At 35.5% G+C, this 23315-nt stretch overlaps 2 protein-coding genes across 10 annotated transcripts in view; both read left to right on the plus strand.

Moving 5' to 3' along the window:
* The window catches only part of srgap2 (SLIT-ROBO Rho GTPase activating protein 2), a 104005-nt gene extending 101046 nt beyond the window's left edge, over positions 1 to 2959 (plus strand). For all 5 annotated transcript variants that reach the window (XM_067388223.1, XM_067388222.1, XM_067388226.1 and 2 more), the window contains one exon: positions 1634 to 2959. In XM_067388223.1, coding sequence (XP_067244324.1) covers positions 1634 to 2101 — 468 coding nt within the window. In that variant the 3' untranslated portion in view covers positions 2102 to 2959. The remainder of the gene's footprint in view (positions 1 to 1633) is intronic.
* Positions 2960 to 6274: 3315 nt separating this feature from the next.
* ikbke (inhibitor of nuclear factor kappa B kinase subunit epsilon) lies at positions 6275 to 23200 on the plus strand. Of its 5 annotated transcripts, none has more exons than XM_067388227.1 (22): positions 6275 to 6575; positions 6756 to 6834; positions 8506 to 8627; positions 8720 to 8857; positions 11249 to 11384; positions 11482 to 11663; positions 11882 to 12042; positions 12196 to 12306; positions 13400 to 13579; positions 14807 to 15003; positions 16279 to 16337; positions 16445 to 16536; positions 16661 to 16762; positions 16886 to 16946; positions 17034 to 17149; positions 17652 to 17728; positions 19301 to 19340; positions 19424 to 19525; positions 20554 to 20650; positions 21569 to 21660; positions 21739 to 21810; positions 21889 to 23200. In XM_067388227.1, the coding sequence occupies exons 3-22, from the start codon at positions 8514 to 8516 to the stop codon at positions 21950 to 21952; spliced, it is 2193 nt and encodes a 730-aa protein (XP_067244328.1). In that variant the 5' UTR covers positions 6275 to 6575; positions 6756 to 6834; positions 8506 to 8513; the 3' UTR covers positions 21953 to 23200. The 5 variants fall into 5 exon arrangements, 4 of the variants coding, with proteins under 4 accessions (XP_067244328.1, XP_067244330.1, XP_067244329.1 ...); XM_067388229.1 differs by having other exon boundaries at positions 19469 to 19525; XM_067388228.1 differs by having other exon boundaries at positions 6275 to 6440.
* The last annotated feature ends 115 nt before the right edge of the window (positions 23201 to 23315 follow it).

Raw genomic sequence — 23315 nt, forward strand, 5'->3', positions numbered from 1 at the left:
GTTTTTCAGATCTTTCGAGCTAATGGACAAAATAAGCTCAAGCAATTTACATATAAACATGCGCAGACAACGGAAAAACATCGGAGATTTCGTTTCTGCTCTGATAGCCGCAAGATGACACCGAACGCTGTGAGTGCGTGTTAGAAATCAGGAATGGTGAGAGAACATTGTGCTTGGTACGTTTTTCATCTTCAAACCAAACTTGGATCTCCAGCCAACAAAGTTTAAATCCTGCCTGGCTATCGCGCATTCAATAATGTTTACGCAAAGTCAGTAGGTGGAGAGTAGACTGTCTTTCGTGGCTGTTGGAACGCATTCGACCACATGAGCGTCAACACAACAAAAGCAATCCGGTCAAATGTGTTTTTGACTACCTCTGGAAGTGGTTGAAAGTAGACAAGCTTAAAACGTTTTAGACCCTGTTTACACCTGTATTTAGTCCCATCCACTTGTGATCTGATCGACCAAAACACATTTTGGTAACGGGGTCATTCAGTGCATTGATTCTTTCAAAAGTATTATTTAAATTCAGCAACATTGAAACCCTGTCTGTTTTCACGTAAACTTACACTGAATAAAAATGACTCGTAGGTAAACTGAAAGTCCATTTTCCTCTCTGATAAAAGTGCTGAGCTCTCCAGAGGAGTTTCTGTGTATTAAAGCGTCCTATTTATCTTTCTTTGAGCTGTAATTTCACGGCTGGATAGAGGTCCAGGATCGATCCCGGCTGTGGTTGTAATTGAGTTGGAGTTCCTGCAGTCCAGTTATCTTTTGTTGTTGTACTGGCTGTACAATAGATAGAAGAACGGACTGACCTTAGCTAAAACTAATGCTATGGATGTTGTCTTTTTGAAAAGGAATGAGGTACTAGAAAATTGCACTAAACTCCATCAAACTCTGGCTACTGTACCATAGAGGGTCTAAAATAAAAACGTCAAAAAAACATTTCAGAAAATAGACTTACTTAGTTCACCCAAAAATTAAAATTCTGTCATTAATTACTCACCCTCATGTCATTTCACACCTTTGTTCATCTTCAGAACACAAATTAAGATATTTTTCATAAAATCCGATAGCTCAGTTAGGCCTCCATAGACAGCAAGATAATTAACACTTGCAAGATAATTAATCAATGCCCAGAAAGCTACTAAAGACATATTTAAAACAGTTCATGTAACTACAGGGGTTCAATCTTAATTTTAGGAAGCGACGAGAATACTTTTTATGTGCCAAAAAAACTAAATAACGACTTTATTCAACAATATCTAGTGATGGGTGATTTCAAAACACTGCTTCATGAAGCTTCAAAGCTTTTGTTTCGAATCAGTGGTTCAGAGTGTAAATCAAACCTTGTTTACTGAATCACATGACTTTGGCAGTTTGATACAAGCTCTAAACTACGGATTTGAAACAAAAGATTCGTAAAGCTTCGAAGCCATCAGATTTTATGAAAATATCTTAATTTGTGTTACGAAGATAAAAAAAGGGTTGTGTGGAACGACATGAGGGTGAGTAATTAATGACAGAATTTTAATTTTGGGTGAACTAACCCTTTAAAAAAGCCAGTTGGTCGTTAACTTTTAAAAAAAAAAAAATTTATATAACATTTCTCTTCTCTCTTTCTTTTTTCCAGGACATCGAGGCCACTATGAACACGGCTCTAAGTGATCTGCGAGAGCTGGAGAGGCAGAGCAGCGTCAAACACACTCCTGACGTTGTCCTTGACACTCTAGAGCAGCTAAAAAGCGGCGGGGCTTCTGAACCCTCCAGCCCGCTTCATTCCCGCCTGCTCCGTGAGGCCGACTCCTCCCAGCATCCTCTGCAGCGCAGCGCCAGTTCGGCCAGCGACATGCCCTCCACCTTCCGGCCCGGCAAGAGCGTCAGTCCCAAGAGCCCTCTTTCTTCAATGTCTACCACAGGTCTATCTGCTTCCGGCTCCACCTTCAGAGATAACAAACCTCCAGCCACCAAACCCAAGCCTGTTGTGTTCCCAAAAAGCAGTTCGGCCGGGGGCAGTCCAGCGATGGGATCCCCAACCACCACCATACCACCAACACCACCACCCCCTCCGCCGCCCACCGACAAGTCCTGCCCGGTCTGAGGGTTCACAGCCTTAACCTGTGATCTGTTTCTTAGTAATTCCAAGAGCACCCTCTGATTTTTTTTTTTGGATCTATTTGGACAATTTAACTGACTCAAACTGATATCGGATGCTTGCGTGAGTGAGCATGAGTGTGTGTGTTGAATTATTGGAGTGATTTTACAGCACTGTTTTAGTTAGGATTGAGACATGGACATCAGCAATCCCTCTTTTCTAATCCCAAATTAGTGGTTTGGAGTTTTTCCCACCTGTATAGACTGATTTTATGGGAAAGGGGTCAGACTTTGAGGACAAACAAGCAGTGGATATGCTTTTCGAGGACACTTTGGTGCTGGTGCACCTTGAAGCGTGTCGCAACATCGCAGTGAATAGAGCAAAAATTCCTTGTCACATGACACCTCCAACATAACTTGTCTTTTTCTACAGATTCTTCACATCTGTTTATACAATAATCACTAGTTACAGTTCATTTATCACCATATAATCCACATTGGCAGTTTCTGCTTCTTTTTTAGCGAATCCTGCCATCAACGGGCACCTAAACATGACAAATAAAGGTGAAGGAACATCTCTGCATGAGGATTCACAAGATATTTGCATGGCGAACACGGCTCCCCTAACAAACGGATTCATTTTCATACCGGTCAAAAGCACTTCTGAAATTATTAACAGTCTAACATGTCATTTTATTGTACTATTATATCTATCAGTGGGCACATAAAAGAGGGTGTTGTTTTGTATTAGTTTAATAATCATGATTAAAACTGGAGGAAAAAAAAAAAAAAGTGTCTAAAAATGTGGAATGTCATGCAAGCACATAATTTCTTCATCGCCCGTGTATAAAAAAAAAAAAACAAAGGTTAAAATAAAAATGATTTTATTTAATTTTCCCTATAGGTTATTACTCACCTCTGGGTCTGTATCATGGTATATATGTATTAGTATGTGTGTTTAAGTACAGTATGTATATTCTGAATCTTAGCAGCCTAACATCAGTTTTGTTTTTTTTGTTTTAAGAGAGATTTATGGCTTTACAATGCAAAAAGGGAAAGACTTCAATCAGACTAAAGGGGGACACATGCAAAAACGTAGCTCACTTTCCTCAGTTTTTCAGACTCAGAAAGGAGAAAGTGTGCAAAAAGCCTCTTAAATGTCTGACAATCTGCCTGTCCAAATAGCTAAATGTCCCTCACACAGTCTGCCTTTGACAGAATGGATCGGACAAGTCTGTATTTTCCTAAGCGAGGCCTTATTATTCGAGAAAATGAGTTGTTGTGGTTGGCGAAAGTAGCCTGCTTCACTTTGAAGCATTGCAAGCCTTGTACAGTCTCGCATGCATGACTGAGCGTGACTGCTGGAAAATATCTACAGACAGACCAAGATGTTTAAGACGGAGGCATTTTTTTTCCCCCAAGTGACGTCAGGGTTTTTTCCCCCCCTAACGTGTTGTCGTGTTCTGAAAACGTCTTCACAGGTGGTTACATTTGTTCATGTGTTAATGATTGGAAGTATTCTGTGTGTGTTGTTCCTGATACCTCATAAAGGCAACTGGAAACTGTCTTATTGGAGTTCTTTTGTGGGCGGGACTTTTACATGCAAATGACAGCAGGTAACTCATGGTGTGTGTTTAATGTGTAATGTTAATAGTATGCTGTTGGCCTAGGCCTCTGTTTACACACAACATGTTTTCTTTCATTGAGTAAATTGAAATCAATCATTATACACTTGAATCTGCATTGTATGTTTGTGAACAAATTAAGTGAGGGTGATTTTCTTTCTTTTTTTTGTAATCATAACTATTGTTAAAATGTAATTCCTGTCCAGTTGAAGCAAGACTGTAAAATGAATTGTCTTGTCAGATATATTTATAGTTGTCCATTCAGATATCTGTTACCAGAGAAACCTGTGTTCAGATGTACTTTGTATATACAATTGTGTACATTACAGAGGTACATTCTTTTTCTTTTCTTTTTTTCCCCTATTTTGTTTGTGGGTTTTTTTCTTTTTGGTACAATATTGTACAGTTACAGCAATAGTAGTTGCCACTCAAATATACATTATATAACTCCACGTGTAGTTCTTGTAGTAAACATTTTTAAATAAAAAAAAAATTGCTTGCTAAACGTGTATTTGTTTCAATAAAAAGGTGCAAAATGTGAAAATTCTTTTCTTTTTTTTTTCAATTTTAACAGCCACTTTTTTCCCTTTTAAATAAAAATGCTTGCTAAACATGTCTATAATTAATTGTTTCAATAAAAAATGTGTAAAATGTGAAAAAAAAAAAATGTTTTCTCTTTAATTTTACCAGCCACTTGTTTAGTTTTTCCATCTTTAATAAATACTTTCTAAACATGTCTTAGATTAAATGCTTTAATAAAAGGTGAAAACTGAATTTTTTTGTCAATATCTTGCTTTTTCTTTTTAAAAATGTTTAATATATAATTGTGCATGGATCTCTTTCTGATCCATTTTAGTGTCAATCTGAGACGTTTTGGCTGCTAAAATGTTTGTAAAAGTGATTAACATCACATTAGACTTGTGCCGATATTCGGTAATGCGATAAATCGTGATAATGAATATAATATTGTAATCGTGGGCACTTCAGAATACCGTAAATAATAATTTATTACCAATTATTATTTTTTTATAAGGCAATTAAGAATACTTTACCCATCAATCGTATAAAATGCACAACACCGCTGTATTCTGCGTCAAAAGGACACGCGCTCAGATGTAAACAATCCCAACGTACACGAGAAGCACATGGCGGAACCAGTGAAGGAGACGAGCTGAATGAAAGTGCGCGTTCACTCTCTGACAGCAGAGGGCGCTGATGGAACAGCAGCGTGCAGCGGTTACCACGGAAACCGTGCAAAGTAACTGAGCTAGTGAAGTTTTTAAAATGCTTCAAACAGCCATTAATTTTTTTGTAATCTCAGTGTTGTTCATCACAGCATCAAATACTGAATACTTAAAAAAGACTTAAAAGGATATTTATTTTCAAACCTAAACATTTTTATATTTTAATCTGGACTACAACATGCCCTAATGATTAGAAATGTTCTGATTATTTGTTATTGTTCAGTAAAACTTTGAAAACATACAGCTTCATTAGTTAACATGTTAATTCATTATCACTAAACTGACAGTAATATATAATAAAAAATACTTATAAGGAATTAATTATTATTAATTAATGTTAATTTCTTAGTTACTATTTAATAACATTACTAAAATCAAAATAACTTATTTAATGGACCTGAGATAAAACTAACAATGATCAGTTGTGTTTCTAAACTAACATTAACAAAAAATAACACTTTCTGTAACAAATGTAGCTATTGCTCAATCTTAGTTAATGCATTAAACAGAGTAAAGTGTTATCTGTTGTTCTTTATAGCCTAATTCTTTTGCATTTTAATCTGTTTGAAAATTTCAGTCAGAGTTGTTTTTGTTTTATTACAAAAAGAGTTCTTAAACCTGTTAAACTATGACAAGAATGGTTTTGCAACTTATTTTAATATTGTGATAATACCGTATACCGTGATAAAATTTGATACCGTCACATGCCTACATCACATCTGTAGGTGTTTCAATGGAACTAGAAGGGGACTTTACCACCGCGGCTCCCATTTCTCGTGAAGTCTGATCTTTAGTGTTCCTTCACTAGACTAAAAAAAAAAAAAAAAAAAAAAAGGAATAAAAAAAATCCAACATAGTAAGGAATTTCATTAGGAAAAAATTGTCCACATGTCTTGCTAAGATTCAAAAATATAAAATACATAAGGATAAAAAAATTATTTATTTGTACAAACTACAAAAGTCAACAATACTGTCAGAATGTTATGAAGAACCTCGAAGTGCCTATTGTGTTCTTGAGGAAATTCAAAATATATTACAAGTGCCAAAAGCTGATAAATTATTCAGCCTTAGCAGGAAATATGGGCATTTTCCTCAGAAATCCAGGATAGCCTTGTAAAGAAATCCCCAGAATGAGCAAATAAGTAACAGTTCCGCGTGTCTTCTACGTTAAGTACATTTTTAAACAGGTATGATATGCTTTTAGAGAAGTATGTATCTGGATAAAAGTCGTCCACTAGAGAGCGACATCAATTTTTTGGTTTGTTCTCACATTTAATATTGTAGACTAAAATGGTTAGTGGTTTGCACTATAAAAGAAATATTATGACTCACAACATACTATTTTAACTTGTGTTATGTTTTCCTATCTAACCTTAGTCTAAATGTATCCACTGAGACACAAACACACCATAGCCTACCCTTTATACAAACGCTTTGCACCGAACAAGGAAGTTCCTGATAGAAATGAAAGTTGATGGTGAGTTTCCGTCAAGCTGTTCTTATAACTTCTACTCGAGGACCGCAGGAGTTATTATTAATCCTTAGAAAAACTCACACGGATTGACGAATTCGGATTAAATTGGAAAATGCGTCGGCATCTCACACACAAATGGTTGGTTTCTTTGTTTTTGGTGTTTGTTGTCAAGTCAATCAGAGCGATGGTGATGATGTGAAGGGGAAATCCTCACAAGTGTATTCAGATTTCAGACTGTCGGCAGTTTATTCACATTTTTATAAATAACATTTTATTCGAAGAAAAAATATGATATTTGCCCTTACTTTTTGTTTGCAGGTCATATAGGAAGGACATTGACTTTGACGCTTCTATTGTGATGTGACTGTTGAGACGTGTTGAGTTCAGAAATACATCGGTGAGTCTCTTTTGATTAATACACGGTTCGATGAAATATGTAGTTTGATTCGGTGTACCTTACGTTTAGCATATAAAACACTTAAATCTTAATATATGTTGTAATGTCAAACATCATTTAGTGTTACACTTAACAGACCCGGAATTCATTGGCAACATGATTTACATATTACCTAAGCTCAGGTATGAACTGCTGCATATGGACATATATGTACACACAAATACACACACGTACTCATATATATATATATATATATATATAATGTATATGTATAAGAGAGAGAGAGAGAGAGAGAGAGTGTATCCATACGCGATTCGGCAATTCATACCTGCCCAGGTGAAAAAATACTATACTAATCTATAGTAAATACTATAGTGTTTTTGAACCATACTATAGTAAAGTACTTGAATTAATTTATTGTGGTAATTCTATAGTTGCTGTGAGAATATAACAACTATAGTAATATAAACAAAGTTTTCTACAACTTTAGGGTATATTATACTACAATATACACTACAGTTTACTGTAGTAAAAACTAAAGTATACTACAGTATTTATAACAGTTTATCAGTTCACTATAGTTAATACGACAGTATGCTTTAGCATTTATTAACGAAGTGTTGTAAATACTATAATATATACAGTATACTACATTTTACTATAATATGGTTCAAAAACACTATAGTATTTACTATAGTATTTTTTCACCTGGGTGAGCTCAGGAAATATGTAAATCATGTTGCCAATGAAATCCTGTTCCATTAAGTCTGGTCTGTATAGTATTTTTTATTTATATACATATATAGATAGATATATAGATATATGTATGTATGTGTGTGTGTGTGTGTGTGTGTGTGTGTGTGTATGTGTGTGTTCTTGTTTATATTACATCGTGGGGACCAAATGGCCCCACAATGTAATAAAAACCTGAGATCACCTACATTTGGGGTCCAGCCAGCGGTCCCCACGAGGGAAATGGATTAATAAACATACTAAAAGATGTTTTTTTGAAAATGTAAAAATGCAGAATGTTTCCTGTGATGGTTAGGTTTAGGGATAGGGGTAGGGTAGGGGGATAGGAAGTACGGTTTGTACAGTATAAAAACCATTACGCCTATGGAGAGACCCCACTAAGATAGGTGCGCCTGTTTGTGTGTGTGTGTGTGTGTGTGTGTGTGTGTGTGTGAGAAAGAGAGAGAGAGAGAGAGAGAGAGAGTGTATCCATACATGTCTATATGCGTCAGTTCATACCTGAGCTCAGGAAATATGTAAATAATGTTGCCAATAAAATCCTGTTCAATTAAGTCTGGTCTGTATAGTATAATACATATATATATTAGCTAAATAACGCTAAATATATATTTATATTTCACCACGTAATTTGGTTATCAGTTCTTTTATATCCGGACCTCCAATAAAAGAAAAGCATCTTGACTCCTTTAGGTTGAAATTCGTTGAGAAAAATGTGTCTTAAATATCCAAATAGCTTTTGGGGCCACTATGAATACTTTATTATTCCCATGAATTAAATTGCAGGGGAAAGGTAAAATCATGAGAGCATTAAATGAAGAGCAATCATGAGAGCAATTTAATCGCGAGTGCAATTAAATGAAGGAACTTAGCATTAAATATTTACTGCTCTAAAGGATTTTTTTTTTCTTTCATACACAGATCTGATCATGTCATCCGCTTGTGTCAGCACAATGACTGCAAGTACAGCAAACCACCTTTGGTCCCTGGATAATGTTCTTGGTCAGGGGGCGACAGCCAGTGTCTACAAAGCACGAAACAAAGTACTTTATCAATAACACCGTTTTCCCAGACCCCTCACAAAAACAGCGCATAGACTTGACATGTTATAATAAATGACTTTATGTTCCTGTAGAAAACAGGTGAGCTGGTTGCTGTGAAGGTCTTTAACTTGGTGAGCTACAACAGGCCGTATGAGGTGCAGATGAGGGAGTTTGAGGTGCTGCAGAGGCTCAATCACATCAACATCGTTAAACTCTTTGCTGTGGAGGAGGTACGTATCTGATGTGGTTTGTGACGCTGATCAAAATTTTCCGGACAATATACTGCTGACTTTTTTTTTTTTTTTTGATAATGCTTTGATGTTTTAGTTTCCTATGATGCATTGTGTCTGGGTCAGTTATGACCAACTTTGTGCAAGTTTGTAACGTTTCTAAAGAACAGCACATACCAATGGTATTTAATATAGTGAAATGCCAAACATTAACTTTAAAGTTTTAACACTTAGACATAGCTCTAAACAAGCGTGATAATTCTTTTGCAACCATTCATATTGCAAAGCATTTATATACATTTCTATCATGACAACTCTCGGAAGATTGTTAGCATTGTAATGGATATGACAATGTTAATGTATTTGGTATTGGTGGAATAGAGGTGTTACGCTGCTGCTGCTGTATTATTGCTGTTGTTGTAGATTATTGCTGCTGCTGCAGAGCAAGTACAGGAACTTGCTACTGTCAATACATACACTGATACGCTGCTGCGAGTAAGACATAGTGCTGCTGCAAAAATAGCATCAATAACCCCTAGCAGATCTATACAGGTGGAGCTGGGGAAGGTGGAGGGTTTTAGAGGAACTCTGAAGCGTATAGTGAATGTAACCAGCCATTTAAATGTGCGAGCAACAAGCTCATTAACTGCAGATGTGACATGGACCAATCAGCTTGTGCCAAGTAGTTAATGCTGTAATTATCATCAGCTTGCGTTAAGACCCATCAGCCTGTGCAATCTAGAGTTTCAGGACAGAACTATGTATGTATGGTAAAGACTTTTACGTTGTTATAAAAAAAAAATCTAATTGAAATAAATTTTGAACTTTCTTTTCATTAAAGAAGAATGAATAATAATTAGCAAGGTTTCCACAAAAACCTAATAACATAAAATATTAAGCAGCACAACTGTTTCGACCTAGGACGGTGACACAAAACAAAACGTTGCACTTTTCTAAGCGTGTAAAATGGATAACTATATTGTATGGCGGAATACCATAGCAAGTGCTCGGGAGCACTTTGACTTGGCGCAGTAATATCTTCACTCGTGAAAAGTCCTCTCACCGGCCCCCGCTCCCTCTCCTGTAAAAGTCATGTTGGTTCCAGAGCCGTTAACGGCTCTGGTTGGTTCTATTGACGGAAATGAGAAGGAGGATGAGAGGTATTCCGCCATACAATATAGTTATCCATTTTACACGCTTAGAAAAGCGCAACGTTTTGTTTTGTGTCACCATCCTAGGTCGAGTTACACTACTCGAGTAACTGTATTTAAATAGGGAAAACGTGGAGGTGTTTGGTAGCTTCTCTGCTTGGCCCCTATTGAATGAACTGGGCTAAGCTAAGTGCTAACAAAGTTTCGCCGCAAGACAGAGCGATTTAGTGCACGAATTGAGACGAGAGAGGTATGTATCAACTCGTCTTAGTAAAGGGAATAACATAGTTTAATATGAAAAAACGGTGGAGTATCCCTTTAAGTACATGTAGTTAATTATTATTACTTGGTACTTAAATGGTTAGTTCACCCAAAAATGAAATAATATCAGTAATTACTCACCCTCATGCCGTTCCAAACCTGTAAGACCTTCGTTCATCTTCAGAACACAAATTAAGATATTTTTGTAGAAATCCGATGGCTCAGTGAGGCCTGCATAGCCAGCAATGACATTTCCTCTCAGTCAGTTCATGTGAGTACAGTGGTTCAATATTAATATTATAAAGCGACGAGAATATTTTTGATGTGACAAAAAAACAAAACAACGACTTATATAGTGATGGCCGATTTCAAAACACTGCTTCATTAAGCTTCGGAGCGTTATGAATCTTTTGTGTCGAATCATGATTCAGATCGCGTGTCAAACAGCCAAACTGCTGAAATCACGTGACTTTGGCGCTCCGAACGGCAGATTCGACACAAAAGATTTATAACACTCCGAAGCTTCATGAAGCAGTGTTTTGAAATCAGCCATCACTTTATAAGTCGTTATTTAGTTTTTTTGACGCACCAAAAATATTCTTGTATGATTTCAACAAAATGATCTTAATTTGCATTCCGAAGATTAACAAAGGACTTACGGGTGTGAAACAGCATGAGGGTGAGTAATAAATAACATTATTTTCATTTTTGGGTGAACTAACCCTTTAAATATATAATTACACTTTCACACAGACACCTCAAAATAAAGTATAACCCATATTATTTTTGATTGTTGTAGTTTAAGATAGCTTAAAATAATGTGTATCGTATCATTTATAAAAAGGCAATTTAATTTGATCTGGAAATGATATGAACATGAGACCATTATTTATAAATGTTCTATTGAACTTGTATGACTATTAAGTGCTTTTAAAATTAAATTTTAAAAGCACTACGTTTTTATTCCCGTGCATGTCAGATGCATATGAACCCGAAGCAGAAGGTCCTGGTGATGGAGTTCTGTTCAGGTGGCAGCCTGCTGAACCTCCTGGAGGAGCCTGAGAATGCGTTTGGACTTCCTGAGTCTGAGTTCCTCATCGTACTGCAGTGTGTGGGTAAGAACCAACAGAGTAAATTAAATGTTGGGTATTATTGCGGATAAATGGAGCTTTCCTAAAATGTTGCCTTTCTCCCATTTGCACATATATGCAGTCCAAGGAATGAACCACCTGCGGGAGAATGGAATAGTGCACAGGGATATCAAACCTGGCAATATCATGAGGCAAGTGGGTGAGGATGGTCGCTCTGTGTACAAGCTGACAGACTTTGGTGCTGCCCGTGAATTGGATGACGATGAGAAGTTTGTGTCCATATATGGCACAGAGGAATATCTGGTAAGGAGGAAATGCTGTTTTATTTCTTACAATTGTTCATGCTGCGAAATAAACTCAAAAGCTTCCCCTTCCTGTATTTTTCAGTCATTCACTGAAAAACTGCACATCCAGTATCTTATCAGAAATGTAATCAGGTGTTTGTTGTGGTTCCTGTGATCTGTCTGTGAATATAAAGTTGGCCTCTGATGTAATAACTCTTGTGATCTTGTGTGGTTCAGCATCCGGACATGTATGAGCGTGCAGTACTGAGGAAGCCTCAGCAGAAAACTTATGGTGTGTCTGTGGATCTCTGGAGCATTGGGGTCACCTTCTACCATGCTGCCACTGGCAGTCTTCCCTTCATACCATATGGAGGCCCACGCAGAAACAAGAAGATCATGTATGAAATCTTTTCTGTTATGATAATAAATTATTAATCATGTTTGATGAATATAAACCTACTAATAGCTAAAGCTCTAACCCTGTTTTATGTGTTTTTGTATTATTATTTGTATTAGGCTTATTTTTGGGTGATTTTTGATGCTCTTCCCAGGTACAAGATAACAACAGAGAAGCCAGAGGGAGCCATAGCAGGTGTGCAGAAGTTGGAAGAAGGACCCATTGAATGGAGCTACCAACTGCCACACTGCTGCCAACTCACAGAGTGAGTTACTCTATGCACGAGTGTGGTAAACACATTGAGAAACAAAGAAATTGTGTATGGATTTCTCACTTGTTATTTAGAAGTGGCGTTAGAGCACCGCTTTTCACCCGGGATTATATAACCCCGCTTCTCAGCAGGGTTAGCACTGCTTTTGATGTGGGATTATAATGTTATGGCTAGATGCTTTGCAACCGACACCTAATCGTGTGCCTCATATTCACGTCCTATGGATGGTCACGGAAACACTGCCCGTATCAGCTCGAAACAGTGTCCTATCAGCCCGTTGGAGAGGAAAATTGTCAAATGGTGAGGGGAAACGTGCCAGTTGAAGTGAAAAAGAGACCGTATAATTTTTATCTTTATAGTCCAAAAAGTCCATTCAGGAAAAATTGATAGTGGGGGGCAATTTATAATATGAAGTTGCACAATGTTAGAGCCTTTATGTAAACTGTTTGCATGCTCCATTTGTCAATGACACTGATATTGCAAATATGAAAGTTATCCCAGGGATCAGGAATGTACAGTGTGAAACTTCAGCCTATAAATACAGGGCGCAAAATGAACTTTTGTACTTGGTAGCGTTGGTGCTTTTAGAAGCAAGCACTACAACTACACTTTATATATACATTAAAAGATTTATTTTATTTAAAAACAACACCACATTTTGTAGAGAAATGGAAACGGTAGTGAACGGTAGCCAGTTCTTGGTAGGCAGTTCGGTAATTGGCTGTGCTAATAAACACTACTTTATATGGAAGTAAGAGGAAAAGAAAATGCCATATAAATTATTCTGAAGACAGACAGTTCCCTTAAGAGATACATTCATATAACAATGATTGTAATGCAGTTTGTGTTCAGGTCCGGAATAGAGATCAGACAAAATTAAAAAAAATGCACAAACCAGCCATTTCAGATTTACTTACTTGTGAATATCCAGGAATAATTGTTAGCCTTGGTTAATTACGAGCTGTGTGAAATGTGAAGCAAGAATACCTAGGATACTGTTGAACTATTTAAGTATTAAGTATGTTTAAGTATTTCTAGTGTGAAAAGCCTAGGAGCAGATCACCAATGGTCCTGTATCTTTTCATAGGGGTTTGAAGACCCAGCTGATCCCAGTGTTGGCCAGCATACTGGAGGCCAATCAGGAGAAGTGTTGGGGCTTTGTCCAGTTCTTTGCTGCTACCACTGATATCCTGCACCGCATCAGGGTCCACATTTTCTCTCTCCAGCAGGCAACAACACACAGCATCTACATTCACTTTCACAACACGTATGTGTGCTCTTAGAGAATAGGTTCCTTATCTGTTTACTGCAGCCACTATAGCCAAAGTACTGTGACATTAAAATGTGGCCTTTTTTTTTTTTTTTTTTTTTTAAGTTACTGTATATGAAAATGTAGTTTCTTTTTAAATATATTGTAAATATAGATGTTGTTTGGTTGTAGGTCCCCAAAAAGTCATCATTTAAAATCAATTTAAAAATAATTTCCTGCAATGGAAGTATAAACAAGGGTGGCATTTTTTTATGAGTAATGTTTCACAGTGCTTCTAATATATATATATATATATATATATATATATATATATAATATAGTAATATTGTGAAACATTATTCCAATTTAAAACAGCTGTTTTCTATGTCAATATACAGTAAAGTGTAATTTATTCCTGTGATCAAAGCTGATCAGCATCTTCAGTGTCACATGATCACATTCATCTTCTTCAGTGTCACATGATCCTTCAGAAATCAATCTAATATGATGATTTGATGCTCAAGAATCATTTATGATTATTATCAATGTTGAAAACAGTTATTTACATTTTTATTTCATGATGCTATGATGAATAGAAAGTTCAAAAGAACAGCATTTGTCTGAAATCTAAATCTTTTGTAACATGAAACACTACCATTCAAAAGTTTGGGGTCAGTAAGAATTTTAATTTTATTTTTGGGGGATAGAAATAAAATTAATACTTTTATTCATCAAGGATGAGTTAAACTGATCAAAGTTACAGTAAAGACAATTATAATGTTATAAAATATTCTATTTTAAATAAATGCTGTTCTTTTGAACTTTCTATTCATTAAAGAAAAATTTTGAAAAGAAATTGTACACAACTGTTTTCAACATTGTTAATAATAATGCATTATGTAATAATGATAATATAATAATAATGAATGTTTCTTGTGCATCAAATCATCATATTAGATTTATTTCTGAAGAATCATGTGACACTGAAGACTGAAGTAATTATGCTGAAAATTCAGCTTTGATCACAGGAATAAATTACACTTTACTGTATATTGACATAGAAAACAGCTGTTTTGAATTGGAATAATATTTCACAATATTACTGTTTTTGTTTGTATTTTTAATCAAATAAATGCAGGCTTGGTGAGCAGAAGAAACTTCTTTTAAAACATAAAAAAATCTTACTGACCCCAAACTTTTGAACGGTAGTGTATATATATAATATTTCTTGTTGTTCTCCTCAAGGGTCTCAATCTTTTTTGAGGATGTTCAGACCCAAACTGGAATTGAACCTGCGGCTCAACAGTACCTGTTTCAAGGTCATCCTCTCATATTGGAGCCGAGCATGAAAGTAGTAAACCTTCCTCCCACCAGTGCAGACTGCCCTATCATTCTGATCAGCCGAAAACCAGAGATATTAGTAGGATATCCATACAGAGAACGTAAGGACACTTTTTTTATTATTATTATTATTATTATTTCAGTGCTAGTATTTTTTCTTTTTGCATCTTTTTTATCAACATTTCAACCATTAACAACCTAAGCAAAAAATCAAACAAATAAACAAAGCCTGGCAATTACAGCAAGAAATTTTAAAATAAATAAATAAATAAAAAGAAGAAACAGGAGCATTATGATATACCAAACCTCAAAATATTACTTAAAGAAACATCAATACAATCAAGATATGGGGTTCAGATCTGATGGAAATCTTCAGTTGACAAGTAACACATGTTAGAAATTCTAAAGTAATCATTTCTCTAATAATCTTATGCCATCCTTTTAAAGAGGTGGGATTATCACTGTTCCAGGATAACAATATATTTTTTCCTAGCAGCAAAGGCTAGGATGTCAAATAACTGTCTAGTGAATTTGTTTGGCAGATGTCTAATTGGAAGACCTAAAATCAAAGACAAGGAATCTAACTATAACTCTAATCCAAACATTCGACTCATACATTGAACAACTTTTGACCGGTAAGTCCTAATTACAGAACGTTCCCAAATGCAATAAGTATAGTCTCCCACTTTCACCTCACATTTAAGACATAATGAAGAAATGAATTGGGTCAAACTTACTTCTAAGGAGCAGTGTGATGTGCAATTTATGCACAATCCTGAGCTGAATAGCTCTGGTCCTGTTGCAAATAGGCAAAATAGATTTAGGATCCTCTCTGAACCATTCGGCAATGAATCTGAGCTGGCAGGCCAATTGGTATTTTCTAATGTTTGCCAGATCTAAGCCAACTTTGAGAATTTGAGAAATCAGCTGATTCCATATAAATGAACTAAGCCATCCAGTTAATTCCTTTACTCATTTATTCAGCAATAAGAGGTTGGTAGCATCTGTAATGGGTAAAGAAGTGCCAGGAAAGAGAGAGTTTAGACCGTCTAATTAAATCATTGCGGATTTCATCAAGCAATGGGAAAAGCTGACTTTGGACAAATGACTAATTGTAGGGGTCATACTACTTACCAAATATGTAAAACCAGAGTATGACACTTTAAACGGAAAGGGAGTCGTATTAATTATACGAGTGCTTGGGTGTTTTTTCGTAGATTTGGAAAAATGTATTTTGTACCCTGAAAAGAAGTTGAAGTGAGTCTTAAGTTTTACATTTTTCAGTGTAATTTAATGTATTTTCACAAATAAATAACATGGTGTATTTTTCCTTCATTATTCATCCACCATCCCTTCTAATTGTATCTGTTCTGTAGCCGAAGCCCCTGCCATGCCCACAAAGTTTGACGTCATGGCAGATTACACTTTCTCCAAGGTAAGCAAGCCCTTTTGATTTTATCTTTGGTATTTATTTTTGGTGGACATTATAACACTATTATCCCTAAACCTCACACTGTGCTTTTGTTTTTGTTCCTTCTAAAGACCATCGTTGGGGTCATCCATCAGTATCTGCGTATTGCTCGCTCTTTGCAAAAGTACAGGGAACTGATTCTGCAGGGGTTCTACAGCTACATGTGAGTACTAATATCATCAATGTTATGCACGCGTCCCTATCCTGATAATTATTGCCGCAAAAAAACACCACGTGATTACCTTGACATTTTACGGTGTCCAATAATAATATTCTTGACTTTTCAGTGAAAACACAGGCTTTGAATGCACTAATGTGGCACACAGGATTGCCATGGTGAATATGAAGCTGCTTTCTTCTATCGGCACAGAGGAGAATCTCCAACGGTTGTAAGAATCTGCATACTGAATAGTCTACTATATAATATCATGAAACTAATGCTTACTGTAGTTTAACAAGCATTATGTTGTAAGTTATTTAGTAATGGATGTCTCTTCATTCTTCCCAACCAGTGCTCAGAAGTTCGCACATGAGTTTCCAGACTTTGTAGACAATAAGAAGAAACTCACACTGGTAAGAGTTGTTCTCTGTGAAATGTATATTGAATAAATGAATAGAATGTGCCATAGTTTGCATCTTGAGGTTTATCATTGTGTGTAGATAGAAGAGGATTTGCAGCGAATGTACGGCACTGGAATCAGAGAGTTCCAGAATCAACTACAGCACCTTCGTCTGATGCTGTCTAAACACTCTGAGACACTGGCCCAGGATAAGAGGTATATGTTTTAAATGTTATCATTTAAAATATTGTTTTATTATATATTATTTGATAATTATTATAAATTATTTAACACATATTTATTTATTGGTATGGATTCAAGCTATTATTTAGCTAACTTTTTTCATGCAGTACCATTCAAGCACAACATTTGTCCAAATGTTGATTTAAAAATTAAGTTATTCTGTAAATTAAATAATAAACATATCTTGATTGTACATAACAAACACACATACAAGCATAAACACAAAAATGACATTATTTAAGATTTATAAATTATATAAGATTAAAAAAAAAACTATAAGTATTCTACTGGAATTGGTTGATCAAGTTCTATTCATTTTACATATTATTATGGTTATGGTTAAGGTTATGACATACAATTATAAATAATTAAAAAAATTATATACAAATAATAAAATTAATTATTAATAAAATCTAATGATTCTTTTATAAGTATAATAAGTAATACAGTATATTTTACCATCTCTTTGATGTAGCATCCAGAAGATGGAGGTTTTGTTGGGGAAGATTGTTGCAGTTCATCAGCAGTATCACAAAGACAGAGTGACAGGAAGTAAGTGGATGCATGTTTTTCCTGTCATATAACAATTAGGGCTGTCAAGCGATTCAATTTTTTAATCTAATTAATTACTAGATGTGGTGATTAATTGATTGATTTACTCAAATTTGGCTAAGAAATGACACCAAAAGATCATTTAAAGTCATTGTTGTGTTAAATGAGAAAAGCATCAAATAGACATTACAAAAAGTGGCTTTAGAAAGAAATATTATATTTGATTCAACATAGAATTTATTACACAAACTTTTTGGCTACAACAGCCATGAGGGTGATTAAACGATGACAGAAGTTTTACTTTTGGGTGAATTATGTATTTATTGTTTTTTTTTTATTATTATTATTAATCTAATATTTTTTTTTTTTAATAATTAAATTTTTTAGGTAATCTGTAATTTTTTAATAATACTCTAAATGAGAAACTGAAACTGCCAGTAGATGGTGGTAAATGTCTAAATGAGTATCGAATCATTAATTCATTGATTGGTTCAAATGACTGATTCATTCAGGAATTTAGTAAATGGTTCTGAATGGACCATTGAATCATTGATTCCCCAGATTTTCAAAACGTGAATTCATTCACAAACACCACTGTGTTGCAACTTGCTCAGAGATACACAATCGTTATTCTTTGGCTTTATAGATACCAAAACCAGACAATATTGTATCTAAAATATAACACAATATTAACTTCTTATTTACTGAACTGTTGTATAAAATCAGTATCACACTTGCATTCATGCCTATTGGAACAAAAACAGCACTCGTGTAAAATTGCCTAACTATGTAATATGATATAAATATGAGAAAAAAATTCATATTGGGGCATTTTTAACCTCTTTCTAAAGGCTACATCACAGTTTTGCACCATGATCAACTGTATAAAATGTGAGATGACCTACGTCAGTCTGCGGCAGGGCAGGTACATTAAATGTGTTAATAATTTTATTTAATTTTTTTTTTTTTTCTGTAACTAATTAATTAATTTAATGCATTAAATTGACAGCCCTAATAACAATATAACACAACATAAAACAAATTACAAACAAATCTGTCGCAACTGTCAGAAAGGTCAGAATGTCTGCAGATTAGATGATAAAGGCTTTAAACCCATGATAAAAAATTCTTCTCAACCAGTCTCTTGTTTCAGGACACTTAGCAAAAATTCACTAAACTCTGCGTGAATGTACTGTATATTAGGCAGTGACCCATTTCTGTCACACGCACTTCTGGAAGCTGGACTTGGAGTTTCATGAGCGGAGCCAGTTGCTGAGATTAGTGAGATTAGTTCTCAGTGTTGCTTGCAGCGGGCAGGGAGAGGAGGCACTGTTGTGCTGTCTTATCTGACTGTGAGGACTATTCCAGACAGGCTAGCATGGAGACAGAAGAATATACCCCCCTTTTCTGCCTGGCTGCATTGATAAGACATTAGATATGGCTCTGCAGAGAAGCCAGTCAGCTAAAATAGAGTTTATCTTGAGCGGTCACACAAAAAAAGAGTTCCAGTGTTGGGTTAGGGTTTCAAAATATTTCTCTGACTGCTGCTAATTCTTTCGCTTTCTGTCGCAGAGCTCAGCTATAATGATGAACAGATTCACAAATTTGAAAAGTAAGTATTAAACACCTGGAGCATCTCGAATGAGTGTCTGTTGTCACGGTAATTAAACTGAGAAACTGCTATATTCTGCCCAGGCTCAATCTGTCTTCATACATAAAGAAAGTCAAGACTTTTTTCAGGGATGACTGTTTGCAGAAGTACCAGGATGTTCTGATGGCTACTGGGAGCTGGAACAGGTAAGACAGAGGTCAGATGAGTAAGAGTGCACTGTGTAGTCACTAATGATGATTGACAGCAGCATGTATAATTCTGTGCATTTGAACATATAATTAGTTGGGATTGGTTGTTTTCATCCAAAGATTCTTGGTCTTCCCAACATTGTTAGCAGCACAGATCCTTAAGTTCCACTTCAAGGGTTAGTTCACCCAAAAATGAAAATTCTGTCATTTATTACTCACCCTCATGCCGTTCCACACCCATAAGACCTTCATTAATCTTCGGAACGCAAATTAAGATATTTTTGTTGAAATCCGATGACTCCGTGAGGCCTGCATAGGGAGAAATGACATAAAGGTACTAAAAACAAATTTAAATCAGTTCATGTGAGTACAGTGGTTCAATATTAATATTATAAAGCCACAAGAATATTTTTAGTGCGTCCAAAAAAATAAAAAAATAACGAAGTGATGGCCGATTTCAAAACACTGCTTAAGGAAGCATCGGAGCATAATGAATCAGTGTGTCGAATCAGCGGTTCAGAGCACCAAAGTCACGTGATTTCAGCAGTTTGGCGGTTTGACACACGATCCGAATTATGATTCGATACACTGATTCATTATGCTATGATACTTCATGAAGCAGTGTTTTGAAATCGGCCATCACTATATAAGTCATTATTTTATTTTTTTGGTGCACCAAAAATATTCTCGTCGCTTTATAATATTAATATTGAACCACTGTACTCACATGAACTGATTTAAATATGTTTTTAGTACATTAATGGATCTTGAGAGAGGAAATGTCATTGCTGGCTATGCAGGCCTCACTGAGCCATCGGATTTCAACAAAAATATCTTAATTTGTGTTCCAAAGATTAACGAGGTCTTACGGGTGTGGAACAGCATGAGGGTGAGTAATAAATGACATTATTTTCTTTTTGGGTGAACTAACCCTTTAAATCATACACTATTCATTACTGACACTGTTTTAATGGCTTGTCAATGCCATACATATTTCAATAACCATGTGAGTATTATTTCTACAGAGTTCTCTATGAAATACATACGAGTCTCGAGCATTTCAGTGGTGTCCTGCGGCAGAGGATGGGTGATCTGCATGTGTGTGAGGCCCAGCTGAACAAGGTCAGCTTTCTGCATAAAAGACACACACAGTCTGTCTTTAGCCCTATTCAGGCATAACTAGTTGTCCCTAAGGAGGTTAGGTCAATTTTGTGTTTCACAGACTTACTTTGTGATTTTAATCCCCTCCAAACTGAACATGGCGCACACACACACATAAAAGGTAAATTACACAACAAATTTGTTGGTTAACTCTGGGCTGAATCCCATTTGGAAAAGAATGTGAGGGCAGAATTTAATTTTTTTTCACAGCAGTTTTTTCTCTTTTATTTTGACCGTAGTTGAATAGCAGAACTACATCTAAATACTGCCTTGTGCAAAGTCACTATCGCTGTGTCCGAATATGCCTACTTCCATACTATATAGTAGGCGAAAAACAGTATGTGAGCCGAGTAGTATGTCAGAATTCATAGTATTCAGTAGGCGAAAAATACCCGGATGACCTACTGCTTCCGGCGAGATTCTGAAGTGCTCATTTGATGGACACTTTACTATCCCATGAGGACATGGGAGAGGATTTGTAAATGACGATGACTACATGGCAGATGTTGTATGTCTGAATTTCATTCATACTACACATTCATACTATATAGAACATACTTTTTTAACGGTAAGTTTCAAACCAAATGTAGTACCTACAATATAGCATGTGATTTCAGATTGCAGCATATGGATTTTTATGGAGTTTTTTGCTAACTTTCTGGTTGAAATTAGTTTCATTTCAAGTAGTTCTGGTATCACTTTCAATTTTAAAAGAGATGTAATCAGTAAGAGTCTATTCATGGCTGCAGTGTCAAAATATGATCCCCTCCTTATCTCCTTCCCTTAAATCACATGTTTTTCTGTCTAAACCAATTGGATTGAACTATTTTAAAGTTTAGATTGAGAGTAACCTGACCATGTTCTTCTCCACCTTCACAGGTTCTTGACAGAGCTGTGTTAAGAGCTCTCCACCAGCCAATAGGAGCCGAGGGGGTGGATGGACCAAAAAAAGATGAGAACATGATTCTCAAGTATGTCATTGTAATGAAGATGACACAGCATTTATCAATTTCCACCAAAAATTAAATTAATTTAAAAATTGTTTCCAGAATGACTAGATTAAAGGATGAGATGGAAGCCGTGGCACGGGAGCTACAGAATAACAACAACATGATAGAAAGGTATGGTGTTTAGCTGCAAACTTTTCGTTTACTCTTGAAAAATCCTTTTAAATTTAACAAGACCTCTCATTTTTTAAGCCTTGCAGTAGTTACTGCTACACTGCCAGTGGAGAAAAAAATACCTCAACCCAACAGACCATGAAGACCTCAAAGAATACAGAATGCAACACAATATCCCAGATCTCTGAGCTAAAAGGAAAGAGAAAGCAAAACAAAACAAAACAAAGAAAGGGCACTTCAAAACTGTCCTTATTTAAACCTCTCTAACCTTAAACAGATTAATAGCTGGTACCAGGGCAGGCATCTGATATTATATGATGTGCATGAGGTTTAAAGAAGTAACTACACATTTTGTCAAAACTTAGACATTTTTCTCAGATTCAGTGTTAATGTAGTTACTGCAATTTACCTTCATACAGTCTAGTAGTATTGACTTTAACTGCCAAGAAGAAAGACATATAGATCAGTTGGAAGTACTAGCAACAGCAGTTTTCCTGATTAATCTGGAGACTTAAATATTGATGGCACTGTGCATTCAGCTAACAATAATAGTGTAATTATTGATATTGCATAGCCATGGAATAAAGAGAGAGGTGTTCAATCTGCCCTGTGTATTTGATTCTGGTTTTGATAGATAACTGCAATCATTGAATTAGTCTATTGATCACATCAGTGTAATCACAAAGCATGGAGCTAAAAAGAAACTTTTGTTTGTTTGAGAGTATTCAGATGGGCTTCTGAAAAATGTGAACGGTGCAAAGATTATCATCCTACAAATACTGACAAAGGAGTCAACAGACTCATGTTACTACTTGAAGTGAAAGTAAGAGATGTGTTGGGTGGGTTCTGATGTCATGTTACGGGGAATTCCTTGTGCAGGGGGAACTATGGTGACATTACAGAGACCACATTGTGGTTCAGTGTCTAAGTGTGCATATGTTTTTATTTTTTTGTCATGGAATTTTTATCGACTTTCCTTTTTGACAGTTTGTAAATGTATTTCTTAAATGTCAAATAAATGATACAAATGATATGCTATGAGTACAAACAAAATGCAATTTTATGTATGTATAATAAAGTGGATATAAAAAGTCTACACACCCCTGTTAAAACAGCAGTTTTTGTTTTTTTTGTTTTTTTTTTGTGATGTAAAAAATGAAACATAAATAATGAAATACGGCTAATATGAGTACTGAGATTCTTCTAGTTATTAGTTAAATTCACTGCATTACATTCTTCTTTGTTCTTATGTTATGAATAATATGACTGAAATGAGCTGTACGATGACATCACTGTTTTCTACAGAGCTGCTTCATTTCATATTTGATTAATTTTACAGTCATAAACAACTGAATGAACACCTCAGCTGATCCATGACACCTTTTTAGAGCTGCTTTACAACAAAACTAAATTCGGTTTGCATGTTTTTTCTATTTATCCCTATAAAGCTTCTTTGAAACAGTCTGTATTGTATAAAGCGTTATATAAATAAAGATTACTTGTAT

Source organism: Chanodichthys erythropterus, chromosome 6 (assembly GCF_024489055.1).
Source record: "Chanodichthys erythropterus isolate Z2021 chromosome 6, ASM2448905v1, whole genome shotgun sequence".
NCBI classification, from domain to species: Eukaryota; Metazoa; Chordata; class Actinopteri; order Cypriniformes; family Xenocyprididae; genus Chanodichthys; species Chanodichthys erythropterus.

Excerpts from the sequence above, each read along its gene's own strand:
- ikbke (XM_067388227.1), top strand. The coding sequence starts at position 8,514 with ATGTCATCCGCTTGTGTCAGCACAATGACTGCAAGTACAGCAAACCAC. Across the intron at positions 16,338-16,444 it reads CAGATTACACTTTCTCCAAG|ACCATCGTTGGGGTCATCCA; the intron begins GTAAGCAAGCCC and ends TTCCTTCTAAAG. Across the intron at positions 19,526-20,553 it reads GCTACTGGGAGCTGGAACAG|AGTTCTCTATGAAATACATA; the intron begins GTAAGACAGAGG and ends TTATTTCTACAG.